Below are 20,486 nucleotides of genomic sequence, written 5' to 3'. Positions count from 1 at the left end.
AGACAGTGGAAACAGTGTCAGACTTTATTTTGGGGGGCTCCAAAATCACTGCAGATGGTGATTGCAGCCATGAAATTAAAAGACGCTTACTCCTTGGAAGGAAAGTTATGACCAACCTAGATAGCATATAAAAGCAGAGACATTACTTTGCCAACAAAGGTCCGTCTGGTCAAGGTTATAGTTTTTCCAGTGGTCATGTATGGATGTGAGAGTTGGACTGTGAAGAAAGCTGAGCACCGAAAAATTGATGCTTTTGAACTGTGGTGTTGGAGAAGACTCTTGAGAGTCCCTTGGACTGCAAGGAGATCCAACCAGTCCATCCTAAAGGAGATCAGTCCTGGGTGTTCATTGGAAGGACTGATGCTGAAGCTGAAACTCCAGTACTTTGGCCACCTCATGCGAAGAGTTGACTCATTGGAAAAGACCCTGATGCTGGGAGGGATTGGGGACAGGAGGAGAAGGGGACGACAGAGGATGAGATGGCTGGATGGCATCACCAACTCAATGGGCATGAGTTTGAGTAAACTCCGGGAGTTGGTGATAGACAGGGAGGCCTGGCGTGCTGTGATTCATGGGGTCGCAAAGAGTCAGAAACAACTGAGCGACTGAACTGACTGACTGAGTCATACACTGAAGTTAGTCAATTTAATTGTGCTGATGAAGGCAATTTAACTGAGCAATGAAGCCAATTTTGAAAAAAAAGCGTAAAGCCTTGGCCATAGCCCCTAATTTGTAGTGACTGTAGACCCCTGTGGTAAGAATATACAGTCCTTAATTCATATTTGCTCCTGAGAGAACTGGTCATAAATGATGGCAGTCTGAGCTATGTAAATACTTCAGGAACTCTATTGCATTAAAGACATTTTGCAGCTCTCCTGCACTCAACTCCTCATAGCATCCAGACCTCAACTTCTTCACTTCAGGGAGGAGAACTGGTTGCTTTTTAGAAAGAACAAAAAACCTCGAGTTCATGACTTAGCTTTCCACCACAGTAAAACCAAAACCAAAAAACAAGAACATGAGTCATTTAAGATGGGAGGTAATGCTTATTAAATTTCCTCTTTTTCACTATAACCTTAAATCAAAACCACAAGCTGACGATTTCAAACATGAGGTGTTGTTGAGTCTCAACCCTTTTCAGTCATCTTTGTTCCACTGTGAAGCCTGTCAACCTTCAAGGAGGGGGAAGAAAAGATAAAAGTGGCAAATAAGAAGAGGCTGAGATGCTAAAATCAGGGAAAAGCCACACACAGAAAATTATTCCTCCTCTGATTAAAGTTGATGGAAGATGTACACAATAATTTCAAAACGCCAGCTATCAGCTTTTGCAGGGTCCTTGCATGTCATCTGTCTACAACTCCAAGATGGGAACTTATTTAAAGCAATTGTTCTTAAAGTGTGGTCCCTGGACCAGCCTCACTAGCATCCCCTGGACTCTGGTCAGAAGCACAAAGCCCCAGGCTCCGCCCAGACCTCCTGAATCAGGAACTCAGAGTGGGACTCACCACTCTGTGTTTACCAAATTCTCCACGTGATTCTGACACTCACTGAAGTTTCCAAATCACTGATGTAAAGTCTGAAAACCAATATATAGTTGTAAGTTGAGTTCCTCATTCTCTAATTAACCTGACTTTAGATTCCACCCTGCAGGGTAAGATGGGCTCTGTGCCCAAGTGCACAAGCACCAGAGGTGCTTTGAAAGCCTCACAGAGAGGCCAGTCTGGAAAAACAGGGGGATGTGGCCAAGTTATTCTCCACAACTTTCCCAAGAACAGAGCAGATGTGGGAGCACACATGTCGATTCCATGCCAACATTGTTTGAGCACCTGCCATGTGCCAGGCTTTCACTAGATGAAATTATCTTGCTTATCTGTTCCAGGAATAAACAGATGTGTGGTAAGTATATATCAGTGTGTGTTAAGTATACAGAGGTTTAATATTCATCAGAATGGAGTCAAACTTGCAAACAAGCAGAAACCCTTTATAATTCTCCAATCCTCATGCACAGGCCTGGCCAGCATGCTTTGAATGCTGAGGTTCTTGTATACAAATGTTCCTTTTGCTTCTTCTTTGGTTAACTGTTCTCAAATTTTATTGGATATCAAAATTAGAGACCAGGTCGTTTACACAAGACCATGTATACTCTAGGTTAAAGCCAACATAAGGAACTTTGGGGTAATTCTGAATTACCCATGACAATGTTTGCTCTACTCAAAGGTTCTACCTTCTCTCAGATGTTAAAAATCGAAGTCAAATAAACCGTGTAATATGCAAATCCACTAACTTATACTAGGCTTTCAGTCTCTCAGATAACTTTGTTCTGCCCTTCCCAGCAAGCATGCCATTCTCCTTGTGTAGATAATAAAAACTTAAAGAAATGAAAAGGAAGTACTTCTGAAATCCCCCTGCTTATCTGTTAACCCTACATCACTTGCCCCAAAAGTGGCATGTGCTCCAGCACAAGTACTCTCTCTTCCATCCTCTGCCCATGGTAGACATTGCTAATCAATCACAACACTCTTATCCAGAGCCCGAGAGTTCTTCTCCGGGCCTTGGGATCCTCCTCAATAGCATTTCAGACAGCCACCCCCAATCGGCTGGAGTACACATAACTGATGAAATATCTGTATTTCACTGGTCAATCAACATGCCCCTTTCTTATTTTTTTTCCTGCTCCAAATACAGCTTTAAACCCCTGCTTTCACTGTTCTTGGGACAATAAAATTATGCTTCAGTTAATTCTGAACTGCAGTCTCTACAACCTATGCTATATATCTTGAGGGTGGCAATCATGGCGGATTGTATTGAGCAGTTTAAACAATCTAAGAGCAGTTGCAACCCAGCACGTAGTACAAAACTGCTCTGAAAATCAAAGAACCAAGCAAATAAAGGTATGTAGAACAGATAACAAAACACTTGCAAGAAGCCTCCTGTGAGTATAACTGGGAAACATACAGCAAGAATAGCCCAGGGAGGCTGAAGCATAATACTTAGGCTTATAAGCATGAAGACATGGCTTGAGTAAATAATTCTGATTTTGCTTTTGGTACTCACTGGTGATTCTTTATTCGGCTAAGGGGGCACCACACTGTTCCTTTAGCAGCATCTCCATTATTCTAATTCCCTAGGGAGAGAAGAAAGAAACATCAAAATGCCACATTTCACGGACAAGCACTTTTACATTTATCACAACCTTTCCCTTCAAGGAATCCAAGCAATGGCCATGTATTCATTTCAGAAAAGTAGGCTTGTAGTCATATCTCACATTTTTATAATATTCCATTCAGCAATTTCTTTTACATTATCTCCACATGTGCTTGGAACTACTTGGGGAAACAGGCAGAGCAGAGCTGTGAATCTTCCATTTTAAACATAAGAAAGCAATTTAAGCGACTTACTGAAAAGTGATCCAGCTACTAAGTGGCACTGCCAGAGCTGGAATAATCATGGTGAGAGTTAACACTACACCAGTGACATCAGAGATCACCGATCGCCGTAACAGGTACAATGACAATGAACAGGTCAGAAACTACTGCAATGTGACACAGAGACATGGAGTGAGCAGATGCTGTCGGAAAAATGATGCCAAAAGACTTGCCTGGGGACTTCCCTGGTGGTCCAGTGATTAAGAATTTGCCTTCCAATGCAGGGGACATGGGTTTGATCCCTGGTCAGAGAACTAGGATCCCACAAGCCACAACCAGAGGAGCCTGCATGCCACAACAAAGACCCAGCACAGCCAAAAAAAAAAAAAGACTTGCTTGATGGAGGGTGGCCACAAACCTTCAGTCTGTAAAATGTGCAGTGTCTGTGAGGTGTGATAAAAGGAGCTATGCCTGTGTTTACTCAATACTTACACAAGTGCTAGACTCGCTGCCAAGGTCTGCATGGGCGTTATCTGGTGCGCCGTTATCCGGTGGTGGGTACAAGGTGGACTACGGAGATCCTCCCCCTTCTGCCAGCACCACAGGCTGCTGCCAGCACCCAACTACCCTCAGCCAAAGGGAGCTGCGGTACCTAAGGTCATGCCCCTCTCCAGGAGTGGCCCACATCGGATGGCTGGCCGATATAAGGAAGGAAGACCCAGCCCCCCGTGTAAATTTGGGACAACTCGGAAGGGTATCCCATTGCCACAGCTCCCCATGGGATCAGCTGAGACCTTCATCACGACTGCACTGCAGTTCACGGTTACCTTCTGCCCGCTTCCCTCACTCCCTCGAAAGAGTTGTTCCCAAGAGCCCATTCCAACTACCCTCTGCACAAAAATCTCCATCTGAGCCTGTGTCCGAGAGCCCAACCTTGTTTAACCTTCATTTTACTGATGAAGAAAACAGAAATTCAAGGAGGGTTTAGTCATTTCCCCCATATTATACAGCTATTAAATAATAAAGCCAGAGGAAGAACACAGATGCTGAATTCTGGTTTCAGGGGCACCCCTTAACATCACAAGGCTCACACCAAGGCTGAACACATCAAGTTGCCGGCCCATCCACCTCAGCTGGTCAAGTTCTACCCTGAAGGAAAGAAGAGAGCAGATACTCCCTCTTTCCTTCTTGAAGGACAAGTTCTGTAGATCAGAGGCTAAACCTTCAGATGGAAAGGCAGGGTTGTGATGTAATTATGAACTGGAATGTTAAGGAATTCAAAGCTGGGTTATCAGAAATGGGACAGACTGCACTCAGGGACAGGACGGAGGATAACAACGAGCACCACTAACTTAAACTGCAGGCCTCAGGCCCCACGCAGTAAGGCTTTGATTTCAGAGGACTCTCATAGACCCCAGAGTGCTGGATCTTTAACTGGTGCTTCCCACAGTCAAGCAGGGCTGGGAAACACTGAGAGGACCTACAGGAGACAGACAGGGACTTCCTACTTGGGGTTTGTTCGGAGCCACAGGAGGGGAACGCACCTCTAGAGAAGACAACACAATACACTGAGTACTAAAGTACACTGAGGGCTTCCCTGGTGGCTCAATGGTAAAGAATCCGCCTGCAATCAAGAAGACATGAGTTCGATCCTTGGGTTGAGAAGATCCCCTGCAGAAGGAAATGGCAACCCACTCCAGTATTCTTGTTTGGGAACTCCCATGAACAGAGGAACCTGGTGGGCTACAGTCCACGGGGTTGCAAAGGAATAGGACACAACTTAGTGACTAAACATCAAAACCGAAAGTACACTAAACAAAAGTTAACATTTCCTTGAGGTTCCTTGAGGTTTCCAAAGGTCCTTCAGATTTCTAGCTGCTGTTGCTTTGTTCAGTCACCCAGTCATGTTCGACTCTTTGCAATCCCATGGACTGCAGCATGCCAGGCCTCCCTGTTCCTCACCATCTCCCAGAGTTTGTCCAAGTTCATGTTCATTGCATCAGTGATGCCATCCAGCCATCTCATCCTCTGATACCCTCTCCTCCTTCTGCCCTCAATCTTTCCCAGCATCAGGGACTTCTCCAATGACTCAGCTGTTTGCATCAGATGACCAAAATAGTGGAGTTTCAGCTTCAGCATCAGTCCTTCCAATGAGTATCCAGGGTTGATTTCCCTTAAGATTGACTGGTTTGATCTCCTTGCTGTCCAAGGGACTCTCAGGAGTCTTCTCCAGAACCACAAATATAGTCACTATCTTGGAAGCAAGAAATATTAACTAAAGGATCTTGTTGATGCCGAGAAGTATGGAGTATGGGGCAAACTGAAACATCAGACTATTGGGCCAGGAGCCCTGCTGAGCATTCTGCTGGGTACCTCAGGCTCCTCACTGTTACCAGGCATCACTTAGACCAGAGAGTTCAGGGCACCCGGAGGCTGACTAAACAGTGATTAAACCAGAATTACTAGGGGAACCCACAAAAGCAAATACAGATTCCCAGCCCTACCCAGATCCCTACAATCTGAACTTCCAAGGCTGGAGCATGGAGTCTGCAGACAGTCCTCCTGTGGTTCTGAAGCACGACTCATTCAAGTATGAGAGTTTGTTAAAGAAAAAAAAAAAAAAAAAGCAGCTGGATACCACCTCCAGACACTGATGAAACAATTGTCCTTAACCATTTCTGAAGATACAGCACATACTCTTAGAGCTATTTACCTTTTTAATTAGAGGGGAAAGGAGGGGTTGGGGATGAAACAACAAGTGGAATGACATTTAAACTAATTCTGCTCTCACTCATTCAACAACAGAACCAGTTCACAAATATTTACTGGGCACCTGCCCATGTACTCTGGAGAGTAAATGGTGAACAAATCTAAGTCCCTGCCTGTGTGGAACATATGGACTAGTAGATTTCATTCCCCTTGTCTCGTTGTTTTTTTCCCTCTTTGGTTCAACAAACCCCTGAACAATAATTAAATGCCTTCCTTCTCTTTTCAGGATGAATAAAAACAGCCATGTTAATTCTGTTGCAAGCTTCTTTTTATAGAGTGGGCCCCAAAGTCTAATCGGTATGTCTTTAAAACCAGAAAAGCAGACTCCTTCCTTAGAAGTGAGCACCGGTGAACTCTTCCCATCTGTCTAAATTAAGAACGCCACCATTTACTGAGCCGAGAGCTAGCTGACATAAGTGAAGACTTTGGGGTTTGCCTTGGGAATTGAAAGACGTTATTTATTGAATCAATTAAGCTTACAATGTGACAGTTGATTTTCTTTCCCTTTTACCCCCTCTTTCACATCACTTCAGTCTTTTTAAGTAGAACAGTTAGAAATAGAAGGTGGAGAACAAGGGCAAATAGAGAGACCCATAAAATGAATTAAAAACAAAAAAGGCCTACCAGGGAGGCCCAGCCATTATTTAGTAGTCTCTTTAGTAAGGAGGGACCACATCAAAACCCAATCGATAGAGTCCTTTCAAATTAAGTCTCTTAAAATCCAACTCCCAAGAGATCAGGCTTAAAGGGGCTAAATTTACACCACTTATCACACAATAATGCCTGAAATGCAAAACAAACATTACTTGGACCCACCTTTATAGATAGAGCTTAACTGAAAAGCTTTTTGGACTGATAAGCCATAAAGCAGCTTGATTTTATTATTTCCTTCCCCTCTGAGCATTTTCCCCCCTGTTTCCAAGCCATCTTTCTCTATTTGCCAATGTACAGACATGGGAGCCCTCCCACTCTCATCCCCCTCATTCCAGGGCCATGCTGGCCAGCCGGGTCCCCACCGAGGAGACCCAGAGTCGCATTTTTCAAATTCAAAACACTTCACAAATTCCCCCATTCTCAGAGCGTTTGAGAAAGCTGATTATTACAGAAAATGAAAAGCTTGCCTGAAGAGGAGGCAGATAAAGTTACTAAAGATGGCTAGATCCAGACAGTATATTTATTTTATTATCAAACAGATGCTTCCTTTAGAAGCTCTGATTAAATCCAGGAGGTCCTGAGGAGGCTGGCATGAAGGAGGACTGCAGAAGCTGCAGTCTGGGTAAGACCCAAGCCTGGCTGTGAGTGTGACAGAGTGAAGGGAAGGTCCAAGCAGAGCAGAAGAGAGGAATATCAGACCTCACGAAAATTACAAAGTCCTTAGGGAATTCCCTAGTGGTCCAGTGATTAGGATTCTGCACTTCCATTGACAGAGGCCTGGGTTTGATCCCTGGTCAGGGAACTAAGATCCCACCAGCTAAAAAAAAATTACAAAGTTCCAAAGCAGTTCTAAAAGACACATCTGGAGGGTGCTCTTAACAAAAGAGCTGCTCACCTAATTATCACAATAATAAAAGATTGGTCATAATTGGATGAAGAATAACTATTTGTATACTTAGTGTTTAACCAGAAGCTAGGTACTGCGATAACCAGATTAAGCACTGGAAGACCTCTCCTCCCGCCACTGAAAAGAAAGCTTTCTTGTGCATCATGGCTTTGGAATAAGTACCAGGAACAGTATGAGCACCTATTGTATATAAAAGACTGCACTGATGCTGTGAGGAATGAGATGCAGGTAAGGCATGATTTTTCTGTTCAAGGGTCATCAATTTCTTGGGAGGAATTACGAGGAATGCAAAATAACTAAAAAATAAGACAGCCTCTGAGAAGCATTACCATGTTTGAAAAAAAAAAAAAGTTCAATGGAAGAAGGGAAGTAGAGACTGATCCTGCATGAAGGGAAGACCTAGAGAAGCTGCTGGAAGATGAATGGTTTGAACAAGACCCAAGCCTGGCTGTGAATGTCACATACAGAGCGAGGGGACTGTCAAGCAGAGTGGGGACTAACACCAGGCGTGGGGGCGGGAACGTCAGTGCCTGTGCGGTTAAGCATCCGCCTTCCTGAAGGGGGAGGAGGTGGACTGGATGCAGCAGGAATGCGAGTATTACACTTCCCGTGTTTCCACACCCCCCACCACCACCTGCTCACACACACCCTTCCTCCCACCTCAGCTCTGCTCTTTCCTGGAAGAGACAAAAGGACGTACAACATCCCACAAATAGCCCTGTAATTATGCAACAACACTCGGATTTAGGACTGAGTCCGATTTAACTGTGAAACTTTGGGCATTTTACTTAGATTCTCTAAGCATCAACTGTCTCATCTTTGAAGGGGGATGAGGTAGTAACATAGGCTTGTGAGAATTAGTCAAAATCACAATGTTTGATCTGGTTACCAGAGTACCCAGCTTCTGGTAAATACTCAGTAAATAGTTACTCATCTAAATCTCTTTCGTGATCATTTAATCTCACTTGAATGCAAATTCCATAAGGCTGGGAGCCTTGTCTGTCTTGTACAAGTTGTGACCCCCTAGAAGAACAATGCCCAGTACACAGAAGGCCTGCAGTAAATGTCTACTGAATGAATGAATCTATCATCCAACCAATTAATCATCGGTTTACAAGGCTACCACATTAGATGAGAAGGTGTTCAGAGATAGGGAACAACAGTTATTTACATTTGAATCTTCACTGTCTAGTGCAGAATTTGGCACAAAATACATGCTCAATATTTATGAATCATAAGGCTGATCAACTGATTAGTTCTGAACTCCAGGCTGATGAGTGTTAGTTTGGAATTATAGTGCGATTGGCCCAGTGGTTAGCATCCTAGAAAGTGTGGTAAAAGGTCAGGATAATACGAGTTGCCATAGGAAATGAAAAAAAAAAACAAAAACAAGGAAGGAATAGAAGTATGAAAGATAAAAGGGAGGGAATGTTGTGGAAAGAGCTGATAGTAGAGATGGGGGACTGAAAATGGGACCTAAAGCATCCGGATTAGCCACGAGGAGCTAGAAAGCAAGGTCATCCCAGGTGCTGAATGTACATTATAAAACCACTCACCTCCTGAGAAGAACATATGCAGCAAGTTTACTTTAAAAACCTCCCTTCTCTTTTGGTTCTCAACTTATTTAAGTTGGTTTACATAAAACTTTCCCAGAATCTTTTTATTTACTTTATGTAGAATCATAACAGTACCAATAAAAGGCAGAATAAGAAAATGTTGCTTCCCCTACTTCAATGTTCCACTGCTTTTATAATAAAATTCACCTTCTTTACCATGGTTAGAAGGCTCCAGGTAATCTGCCTCTATCCCACTTCAACAGCAGAAAAGGAAGGAAGGAATGAGAAAGGGGAAGGGGAGGGAGGGAGAGACAAAAAGGGAGGAATCCACATTCGGTAAGAGAAACACTGCTCAATGCTTCTCCAGGAAAAGATCTTTTCCACAATAAAGTATCTTTTATTCTGAGGCTTTTATATTTGGCATTTCTCATTTATTAAACTGGGATAACAGCAGACTACAGTTAAGAGTTAAAATGTCCTGGTACATACTGTGTGCCAGGCACTGTGCTGAGTGTTTTATTTGCGTTGGCTCATTTTACCCTCCTATCTGCCGTCCAATGATCATCTTGATTTCATCCAAGACAATCAAGATTAACTCTGAATATTCACTAGAAGGACTGACACTGATGCTTCAGCTTCAGTGCAATCCTTTGGCCACCTGCTGTGAAGAACTGGAAAAGAGCCTGATGCTGGGAAAGGTTGAGGGCAGTAAGAGAAGGGTTCGACAGAGGATGAGATGGTTGGATGGCATCACTGCTTCAGGGGACATGAGTTTGAGTAAACTCCGGGAGATAGCGAAGGACAGGGAAACCTGGTGAGCTGCAGTCCATTGGGATGCAGAGTCAGACACAACTTAGTGACTAAACAACAACAACAACCAGGATTAAGAGTCCAGGATTCAGGATCCTAGAACATCAGAGGGCTGTAGGGTTTTCATGAGACTGCATGCACCTAGTATGATGTTGGGTACACAGCAAGAGTTTTTCTTCCTTTCCCTATCGATCCTGCTCAAAAAGCCTGATATATATAGAAATCAGATATTTCAGCCCTGCATCCAAACTAAATGACAAGATTCTTAATACACAAATCAATATTTAATCACATCTACAAATTATTTTAAATACAATGCTTTTCAAGTAGGAATATCCAAACAGACTGTATGACTTCAGTATCATTTTCCCACAGGGGCTACTAAACTCTTGAGTAAGATTCATTTTTATTTTGATAAGTAACTCAAAATTCTTAGGTGTAACTGCAGAACATTAAATTGATTCAATAATTCAAGATGTCTCTGCTTCACATTATAAATCTTCCTCTCTTCTTCAGGGGAATATTTAATCTCAGATTTGTAAAGGAAAAGAATATATCCCCAAATAATAAAAATCTAAAAACTTGCAAAGGACACTATATTATTTAGTCCAGATAAGAAACTCTCACCAAAGACATGAAAGTGGCCCATCCAGTTTAGGGAGTTGTCCTTGGATCAAGTATCACAATGAAAGATGACAGAGCCTTTTCCATATTGCCCATTTGCAAATGATCCTTGACTTGAAATCAACCTTTTAGTGGCTAAAGGCCTTTAGTCATTGGTCTCCCACACTCCAATGTGACTCAATAAGTGTATTTTCTTTTTTAATTTTTTTTAAATGTGACTTGTATATAATTTCAGTTTTCCTTAGACTTTGTGCAAAATATGCCTTGTTCATATGTATCTGTCAGATATAATTAGCAGTAATTTTTTTACTTAGTCGTGTCCAACTCTTGGAGACCCCATGGACTGTAGCCCACCAGGGTCCTCTGTCCACAGGATTTTTCAGGCAAGAATACTGGAGTGGGTTGCCATTTCCTCCTCTAGGGGATTTTCCAGACCCAGGGATCAAACCTGCATCTCCTGTGTCTCCAACACTGCAGGTGGATTCTTTACCTGCTGAGACATCAGGGAAGTCCAATGATTTTTTTAAACATCAGGCTACCCTCCCATCCAGTGCCACATCCACCTATGACATTTCTGACAACTGATCATCTTGCTTAGAAACCTCCATTGATGGGATGCTCTGTACTCCTTATTCCTTCTATCTTAGGCCTCATTACGACACAATCTTTGTTACATTGAAGCAGCACTGCCTTGGTGCCACCAAAGGGTCCCAGTACCAAGTCTTGTGCCAACTCTTATCCTACCAAACTAAAGGACAATAGGGTTCCTATCAATTCCCTTTATTAGCCTTTTTTTTTTTTTTTGCTATTCATCAGATTTTTATGCTCAGTCATAATTTCCCCTTGTTTTTTCCCCATTCTGAGACAGACAATGGCTAACAGCATGCTTATACATTTAATCAGTGAACTGTCTCTAAAAGAATAAATAAATCCAACTGTCGCCTAGACAATAGATAAATCCAATGGATGCCCAGACAATTTTCTTTTAATCTTTTATCTCTACTCTTCTCCTTCCCCTAAATTCTCAAATTTCTATAATAGCCTTCTTTACAAGCAGGGCCAGTCTGTTGACTTTGAATTATGTATTTTCTTTGAACAAAATATAATTTTCCAAAGCCTTATTTTGGTCAAAACCATATCCCACCAAAGCCTGTGACTTCCCTGGTGGTCCAGTGCTTAAGAATCCACCTGGCAATGCAGGGGACATGGGCTCCATCTCTGGTTGGGTAACTAAGATCCCACAGACTGTGGAGAGACTAAGCCCACTCACTGCAACTACTGAACCCGTGCACCCCAATGGAAGATCCCCATGACATAATGAAGACCCCTTATGCTGCAGCTAAGACTTGACGCAGCCAAAAAAAAAAAATACCAATCAACCCATCCCACCAGATCTCAACAATACCGAGGCCAACAATTTATCTGGGGCTTACTCAATGCTGCGGGGCTTTGCCTACATTATCATATTTAATCCTCTCAACAGTCCTACAAGGTGATATTTTTACTCTCACCATTACAGGTAAGGAAACTGGGCCTAAATAGGTTGTCCAAGGTCACATGGCTAGTAAGTAGCCAACCTGGAATTTAAACCTGGCTCTCCCCCACTTTTTCCACAATGGGTACTCACAGTGCGTCTGTGTCTGTGAAATGGGAGGGAAGAGGACACATACACACACATCCTTGTAGGATCGCTGTGAGGATTCAAGGAGGCAACACACAAAGCTGCTGACCCATGACAGAGTGGCATTAACCACTGCTTTCCATTCCCGCTATGGCCTGCAAAGTAGCTACTGATTTCCTTATGGACCTGAATCTGACTGGGGGGCCTCACAAACTTAAAGAAGTTTTGCATCTATATGTGCTAGCCGGTATTATGGGATGCCCACAACAAGGGACCCTCCTTCAGTTAGTGGTCAGTGACCTGGAGGAAATGTAAGCAGGGCTGACCTTGTGCTTGTTCATATTTTATGAACACAGAGCATATTTCACTTGCTCTCGACATCCCCTCTAAGAGTTAGTAATACTGCTGCCTGATAACAATGAGCTTAGCAGGGTAAACCAGCCTTCCTAGGTCACAGAAGTCGTCTGCAATAGAGACAGAACTAGGCAGAATCTCAGCCTTTTGACAGAACTGATCAGTGAGAGGCTGGGCCCCAGCGGGCTGTGCTGAGCACATCACAGGCCTTGTCTTATTTAACCCTCAAACCCAACCTGTGAAACAGGAACGTGTGCTTGTGCTCAGTTGCTGAGTCATGGCCGACTCTTTGTGACCCCGTGGACTGTAGCCCACCAGGCTCCCCTGTCCATGCACTTTTCCAGGTAAGAATACTGGAGTGGGTTGCCATTTGCTTTTCAGGGGACATTCCCAAACCAGGGATCGAACCCACATCACCTGCATTGGCAGGCAGATTCTTCACTACTGAGCCACCTGGGAAGCCCTGAGGAAAGAGAAATTCAGATGGGGGAAGAAACGTGATCAAAGGCTCTCAGCTAGTAAGTGCAGAGTCTAGATTCACATCCAGGTTTTTTGCGACTCTAAGCCCTAAACACACCACCTCCTCAAAGAGATTTGTGAGGTTTCCTGTTTGTCATTTTTTCACCTTGGGCATAGTCCTTCCTGCCGTCACAAAGTTATTTTTATCTATATCTGGGTGGCTTTAATCTTACAAATTTAGGGGAGGCAGGTGAAACCAAATTACACACAGTTCTTGGAACTGTCCTAAGAATAAAAGCACCTCACCACAGCTCCAAATCCATTTCGTGTTCTCTCAATAGTAAGTGAAGCTCCCTCATGCACCCTGCAGAAATCAGAGGACACACTTGGGCACTGGAAGCGCTTCTGTTTCAGCACAGTATCTGCTGATTAGAACTCCTTGCTTGATCGTCAAATGCCAAGCCGGAGAGCCCTTACTTCCCCTGAAAGGCCTTTCAGTGCTAAGCATGATCATTGTTTCTTGGGGACAAAACCAGAGGACGAATGAGGAATCAGGTTACAACTTGGCCAGCGTCCAAGGGAACATGAGCAACAGAGATGTAATAGCTCACCTTCACTGCCCATCCTTCATGTGGCCTGGGAAGTGGCAGAACCATAAGTCCACAGCACATTTAAGAAGAGATGCTTTTTTTAAAAGCATTTAATTTCACAAAACAAGAGCAGCCAGGGCAAAAAGCTACATATACATGCCTAAAAGAGAAAAATCTCTATACACAAAAAACAATCTAAAGATAAACCACCTGCTGTTTTTTAAGCATCAGTCATTTGCAGAGGGGGGAAAAAAATACTGGGTAGCACTTACAGATGCAAAAGTTCTTCAAAATTCCCAGGCCCTGTAATGAACTGATGTGGGAAAAGGAGAGACTGAAGAAATGAAAGTAATAACATAGCTGATACTTTTAAAAGTTGCTCTAATATTTTAACTGCTAACTAAATGGGGCATTATTGGTTAATCCTTAGGCTCATACCCTTTGTACTGTTCAGTCCCAGATACTCCTGTGTGGATGAATAACCCCCATGTGGATAATGTTCTAACTCTAACAGCTGTCTTGAATGTTAATAAAATCTAATAAAATTATTCCCTTCAATTAAAAAATCTGAGGCTTGTAAAAAATGTATTCAAACACCCTTCACTTGGTGAACTGCAAGGGTAGTTCAGTTCAGTTCAGTTCAGTTCAGTCGCTCAGTCGTGTCCAGCTCTTTGCGAACCCATGAATCGCAGCACGCCAGGCCTCCCTGTCCATCACAAACTCCCAGAGTTTACTCAAACTCATGCCCATCGAGTCAGTGATCGCATCCAGCCAACTCATCCTCTGTCTCCCTCTTCTCCTCCTGCCCCCAATCCCTCCCAGCATCAGGGTCTTTTCCAATGAGTCAACTCTTCACATGAGGTGGCCAAAGTACTGGAGTTTCAGCTTCAACATCAGTCCTTCCAATGAACACCCAGGACTGATCTCCTTTAGGATGGACTGGTTGGATCTCCTGCAGTCCAAGGGACTCTCGAGAGTCTTCTCCAACACCACAGTTCAAAAGCATCAATTTTTCGGAGCTCAGGTTTCTTCACAGTCCAACTCTCACATCCATACATGACCACTGGAAAAACCATAGCCTTGACCAGATGGACCTTTGCTGGCAAAATAATGTCTCTGCTTTTTAATATGCTATCTAGGTTGGTCATAACTTTCCTTCCAAGGAGTAAGCATCTTTTAATTTCATTGCTGCAGTCACCATCCACAGTGATTTTGGAGCCCCCAAAAATGAAGTCTGACAATGTTTCCACTGTTTCCCCATCTATTTCCCATGAGGTGATGGGACCAGATGCCATGATCTTAGTTTTCTGAATGTTAAGCTTTAAGCCAACTTTTTCACTCTCCTCTTTCACTTTCATCAAGAGACTTTTTAGTTCCTCTTCACTTTGTGCCATAAGGGTGGTGTCATCTGCACATCTGAGGTTACTGATATTTCTCCCGGCAATCTTGATTCCAGCTTGTGCTTCTTCCAGCCCAGTGTTTCTCATGATGTACTCTGCATATAAGGTAAATAAGCAGGGTGACAATGTACAGCCTTGACGTACTCCTTTTCCTATTTGAAACCAGTCTGTTGTTCCATGTCCAGTTCTAACTGTTGCTTCCTGACCTGCATATAGGTTTCTCAAGAGGCAGGTCAGGTGGTCTGGTATTCCCATCTCTTTCAGAATTTTCCACAGTTTATCGTGATCCACACAGTCAAAGGCTTTCGCATAGTCAATAAAGCAGAAATAGATGTTTTTCTGGAACTCTCTTGCTTTTTCGATGATCCAGTGGATATTGGCAATTTGATCTCTGGTTCCTCGGCCTTTTCTAAAACCAGCTTGAACATCTGGAAGTTCTCGGTTCACGTATTGCTGAAGCCTGGCTTGGAGAATTTTGAGCATTACTTTACTAGCGTGTGAGATGAGTGCAATTATGCGGTAGTTTGAGCATTCTTTGGGATTGCCTTTCTTTGGGATTGGAATGAAAACTGACCTTTTCCAGTCCTGTGAACACTGCTGAGTTTTCCAAATTTGCTGGCATATTGAGTGCAGCACTTTAATAGCATCATCTTTCAGGATTTGAAATAGCTCAACTGGAATTCCATCACATCCACTAAATAAGCAGGGTGGTAAGTAACTCTGCCTCTTGTTCTGAGGCTGATGCAAAATGCTCAGGGCTGAGGGACAACTATGATTCACACATGTTTGAGATTTGGTCAACAAAGTCAGGCTGCTTGGGAAATCATTTGTTACACTGGCTGGAGTGTGAAAGGGTACACTGTGGGAAAAGTAAGATTAACAGGAATATGCAGCCTGGTCATCAAGTGTTCAGACTCAGGGTCCGACTGCCTGCTCTGAACAAGGATTCTACCACTCACTAGGTGTGTGATCTTCGGCAAGTCAACTCACTTCTCTGAGCCTGCTCATCTATAAATATCATGCTTATCTCAGAGAACTGTTGAGCAATTGGGAGGAGCTAATGCATGTAATGTATTAAGTATGATGCCTGGGGCAAGAACATGTTCAACAAAATATTACTTGCTACTGTTTTCTTTCCTGTTGCACCAAGAGATAAAAAGTTTCTCTGCTTTTACGATTTTTTAAAAGACAATACAATGGAAATATTAAGCAATCTTAACTACTTTTAGAAAATAATACACTAGGATATACATTTGTTCACTAATTCACTAAATATTTATTCGTCACTGTGTGCTAGATACTGAAGATAATGCGGTAAGATCCACTCAGAAGCCTGTCGTTCAGTGAGGGAGACAAAAAAACACATTCAAAGGGTCATGAAAATACTCACAAACCAATATGGATAAAGAAAATGTGGCACATATATACAGTGGGATATTACTCAGCCATAAAAAGGGAATGAAATTGTGCCACTTGCAGAGATGTGGAGGGACCCAGAGACTATTATACAGAGTGAATGAAGTCAGAAAAACAAGTATTAGCACATATATATAGAATTAGAAAAATACTATAGATGAACCTATTTGCAAAGGAAGAAATAGAGACGCAGACACACAGAGGACAAAGGTATGGACACCAAGGGGGAAGAGCAGGGCATGGGGTGAACTGGGAGACCTGGACGGACACATACAGGGACACACCACTGATCCTGTGTACAGAGGGGATGACTATGAGAACCTACTGCCGAGCACAGAGAACTCTACTCGGCGCTGTCGTGGCCCGAATGGAAAGAGACCCAAGAAGGGGCCACGTACGAAAACATATTCACTCACGTCGCTGCAGAGCAGACACTACCACAACACTGTAAAGCAACTACTTTGCTGTCTTTACAACTACTACTTTGTGTAATTGCTCAGTCACGGCCAACGCTTCTGAGACGCCATGGGCGGCAGCCCGCCGGGCTCCTCTGTCCACGGACTTGCCAAGGAAAGTATAGTGGAATGAGTTGCCATTTCCTTCTCCCTGGATATGGGAAGGAAATCCAAAAACCAGGTGATAAATGTAAACACAGCTGATTCAAGTTGCTGTATAGCAGACATTAATACAACATTGTAAAGCAATGATAGGCCAATAAAAATTAACTTAAAAAAAAGTGAATGCAGGAGATGATACCCTGATCTTTCAGCTGTACAATTCAATAATAAACCTTATTCTAATGGTTTCATAAAAAGAAAATACTTACATACCAGTAACATTTAGGGAATTTTTCTAAGGTAATGGGATAAAATAGGAAGGACTCTGTGTATAAAGATGTTTCTCGTGGCCTTGTTTACAATGGTAGGACTCAGAAAGAACTTTAGTGCTCAATACTAAAGAAATGGTGAAATCAATTGTTATATAACTACTTAATGAAATATTATGTAGTCATTTTGGGGGGACTCCAAAATCACTGCAGATGGTGACTGTAGCCATGAAATTAAAAAAATCTTGCTCCTTGGAAGAAAAGTTATGAACAACCTAGACAGCATATTAAAAAGCAGGGACATTACTTTGCCAACAAAGGTCCGTCTAGTCAAAGCTATGATTTTTCCAGTAGTCATGTATGGATGTGAGAGCTGGACTATAAAGAAAGCTGAGTGCCAATGAACTGATGCTTTTGAACTGTAGTGTTGGAGAAGACTCTTGAGAGTCCTTTGGAATGCAAGGAGAACTAACCAGTCCATCCTAAAGGGAATCAGTCCTGAATATTCATTGGAAGGACTGATGCTGAAACTGACACTCCAATACTATCTGAAAAGACCCTGATGCTGGGAAAGATTGAAGGCGGGAGGAGAAGGGGACAACAGAGGATGAGATGGCTGGATGGCATTAACCATCCATTGGTTTGATGACTCAATGGATACAAGTTTGAGTAAACTCCAGGAGTCGGTGATGGACAGGGAGGCCTGGCATGCTGCAGTCCATGGGGTTGCAAAGAATCAGACAGGACTGAGCAACTGAAATGAACTGGATGCAGTCATTAAAATGATGGCTTCACTGAGAGCTCTAAGCTGTGCACTGCACTACCGAAGCCCTGGCAACCTAGAGCCTGTGCTTCACAAGAGAAGCCACCTCGATGAGGAGCCCGCGCAACACAACTGGGATGTAGCCACCACTCGCCGCAGCTAGAGAAAGCCCATGCAAAGTAACAAATGCTCAGAGCAGCCAAAAATAAAGTAAATAAATCAGCCTAAAAGATATAAAGAATGAATTATATTTTCCAATGAGGCTATGTTATGAGACCATGAAATGTAATACTCTAGAATTCATTGAAAAGAAATGTTTCTGTTAAAGGTCAGAGGATATACTAAAATTGCTATAAGCAAAATATATTAAAAAAAAAAAAATGATGGCTTCAAAGTTTGTGTAGTTACTGTGAAATGCATTTGTGATAAAATAGTACTTGAACAAAAGCAAGACATAATATTGTACTTATACTATAATTATGAGTGCTTGAAATCTGCACATAAAAGACTGGAAGGAAATACGCCAATTTGAGTTATACTGGAAAGATAACAGTTATCATTTATGGAGTATTTATTGTGTGGCAAGGTATTTTAAGCACCTGTTTATGCTATTTCCCTTAATTCTCATACTCACAAGGTAGGTACTATTTTCATACTTTACCTACAGGGAGGTTAAATTCGAATCCACCCTATAAGGGAGGACTCAGAGATTTAAACATGAGATGACAGCAAAAACAGGCTCATCGTAACCACTAAATATTTGTCTATCGTGTCATAATGAAAAATTCAGTTTTTGCCTATGACGTCCTTGCATTTTTCTTTTTAAATAGTAGTAACAACTGATCATCTACTGTATACCAAGTCCTCCGCTAAGCATTTTATGTACGTAACTCATTCACCTCTCACAAGTGGTATCTGAAGTAGGTTCCTACATTATCCTCATTTTACAGACGACAAAAATGAGACTCAGAAAATTAAGTGGTGTGCCTAAGGTCACACAGCTGGTCAGTATAAGGTATGCCGCTGCTTTCAAAGAAAGCCAGGAAAAAAGAACAGAAATGCCTCTGCTGGAAATATGGTTTAAAACATTTATGTGCAGGTAATACCTACTCAAAACATTTTATATAAAATGTTTTTTAAAACTTTGTTTAAAAACTGAAAGAGTCTTCTGGAGGGAGTGCAGCAATTTTTTAAATTATGAAATATTTCAAACATATCAAGAAGTGCAGAGAGTAGAAAAACTAGTAGGTTTTCACAAACATTCATGTCTTAAAAGTAATAAAAGCTACATCCTCAACAAAGGCGAGTGATCAAGAAAAATTTTAATTATAGTCTTTTAAATTCTTCTTAAACCGGGTGTCAACATGAAAGGAGTTAATTAACTCTCAAAAACCCACCATTTTTCTTTACCAAGAAAATTCAGAGAAAAGCTGTTTAGCTAGAATCTAAGGAAGAAAGCTAGACAAAGAATAAGGCAGCAAATCCCAAGCAGCAAATGCAATGCCAAGGCAACTGAAAGAAATATCACCACAACAAACCTGAGTTCCTGAGATACAAGGGTCCTTTTCTCCTTAATAGGCAGACACCCCAGCCTGTCCCCCATCATCTACCTCAGGTTCTGCCTGATGTCCCCAGGCCCACAAAGGGTGGACACACCAGAGGGACCCTTCAGCAAGAGATGACATTCTACTGCAGAGTGAGATAAAATAAGAAATGACCACCGACAAGGGGGTAGAGAATGATCAAGATGAACAGCTGGACACGTTGAAACACTTGAGGGGCATTTAATTATCACACTCCAGGACTTGAGCACAAAACTGAAGTTTCACTATTAGATGTACCTTTGAGAAATTAACTTACCTTTGCAATTCAAGTTGCTCTACAGAGAATTCTGTATTTACCCCTGATGTGAGATGCCTGAGTGACCTTTTCCTGGCCTTGTTGGTCACAGAGGCTTAATGTAGCACCAAGAATTTAGCTAAATCCAATCCCAATTCTACAACAGACTTGATCCACCAAAGATCTGTGACTAAAATGTACTGAGTCCACACATGCTGTGGGGGCAGCCCCTAGTTTTTGGTATTTCAACACAGCCCGGTCAGAGTTGTTTCAGTTTTCAATTCTGTGCCTATCTTGGGTGTACACAATGTATGTGAAGATTGACAGTGGCCACCAATTCCTATTTTCTCACTGTCTCTGAACTCACCACAACAGAGTCTGAGAACAGACTCAGAAAAGTAATAGACTGGCTGGAAATTCCAACCAGAACAGTGAGGAGAGCAAGACTTCAAAATCTCCAAAGATTCTGGTTGGGTGTGAGCATAAAAGATCAACAGAAAAACAAGTGCCAAAATGTACAGTTTAAGGTTTAA

The 20,486-nt window shown here is 42.4% G+C and overlaps 1 protein-coding gene across 4 annotated transcripts in view; it reads right to left on the bottom strand.

The window, feature by feature from the left end:
* PRELID2 (PRELI domain containing 2) overlaps positions 1-20,486 on the bottom strand; it is a 102,388-nt gene that overhangs the window by 25,609 nt on the left and 56,293 nt on the right. For all 4 annotated transcript variants that reach the window (XR_006268986.1, XR_006268988.1, XR_006268987.1 and 1 more), the window contains exon 6: positions 3,055-3,124. Coding sequence is in view for 1 of the 4 variants with exons in the window: in XM_043465113.1 (XP_043321048.1) it covers positions 3,065-3,124 (60 nt within the window). In the remaining 3 variants the exon portion in view is untranslated. The remainder of the gene's footprint in view (positions 1-3,054; positions 3,125-20,486) is intronic.

This window comes from Cervus canadensis, chromosome 4 (genome assembly GCF_019320065.1).
Source record: "Cervus canadensis isolate Bull #8, Minnesota chromosome 4, ASM1932006v1, whole genome shotgun sequence".
Taxonomy (NCBI): domain Eukaryota; kingdom Metazoa; phylum Chordata; class Mammalia; order Artiodactyla; family Cervidae; genus Cervus; species Cervus canadensis.
The sequence above is the reverse complement of the archived record's forward strand: the minus strand, read 5'-3'. Positions and strand labels throughout refer to the sequence as shown.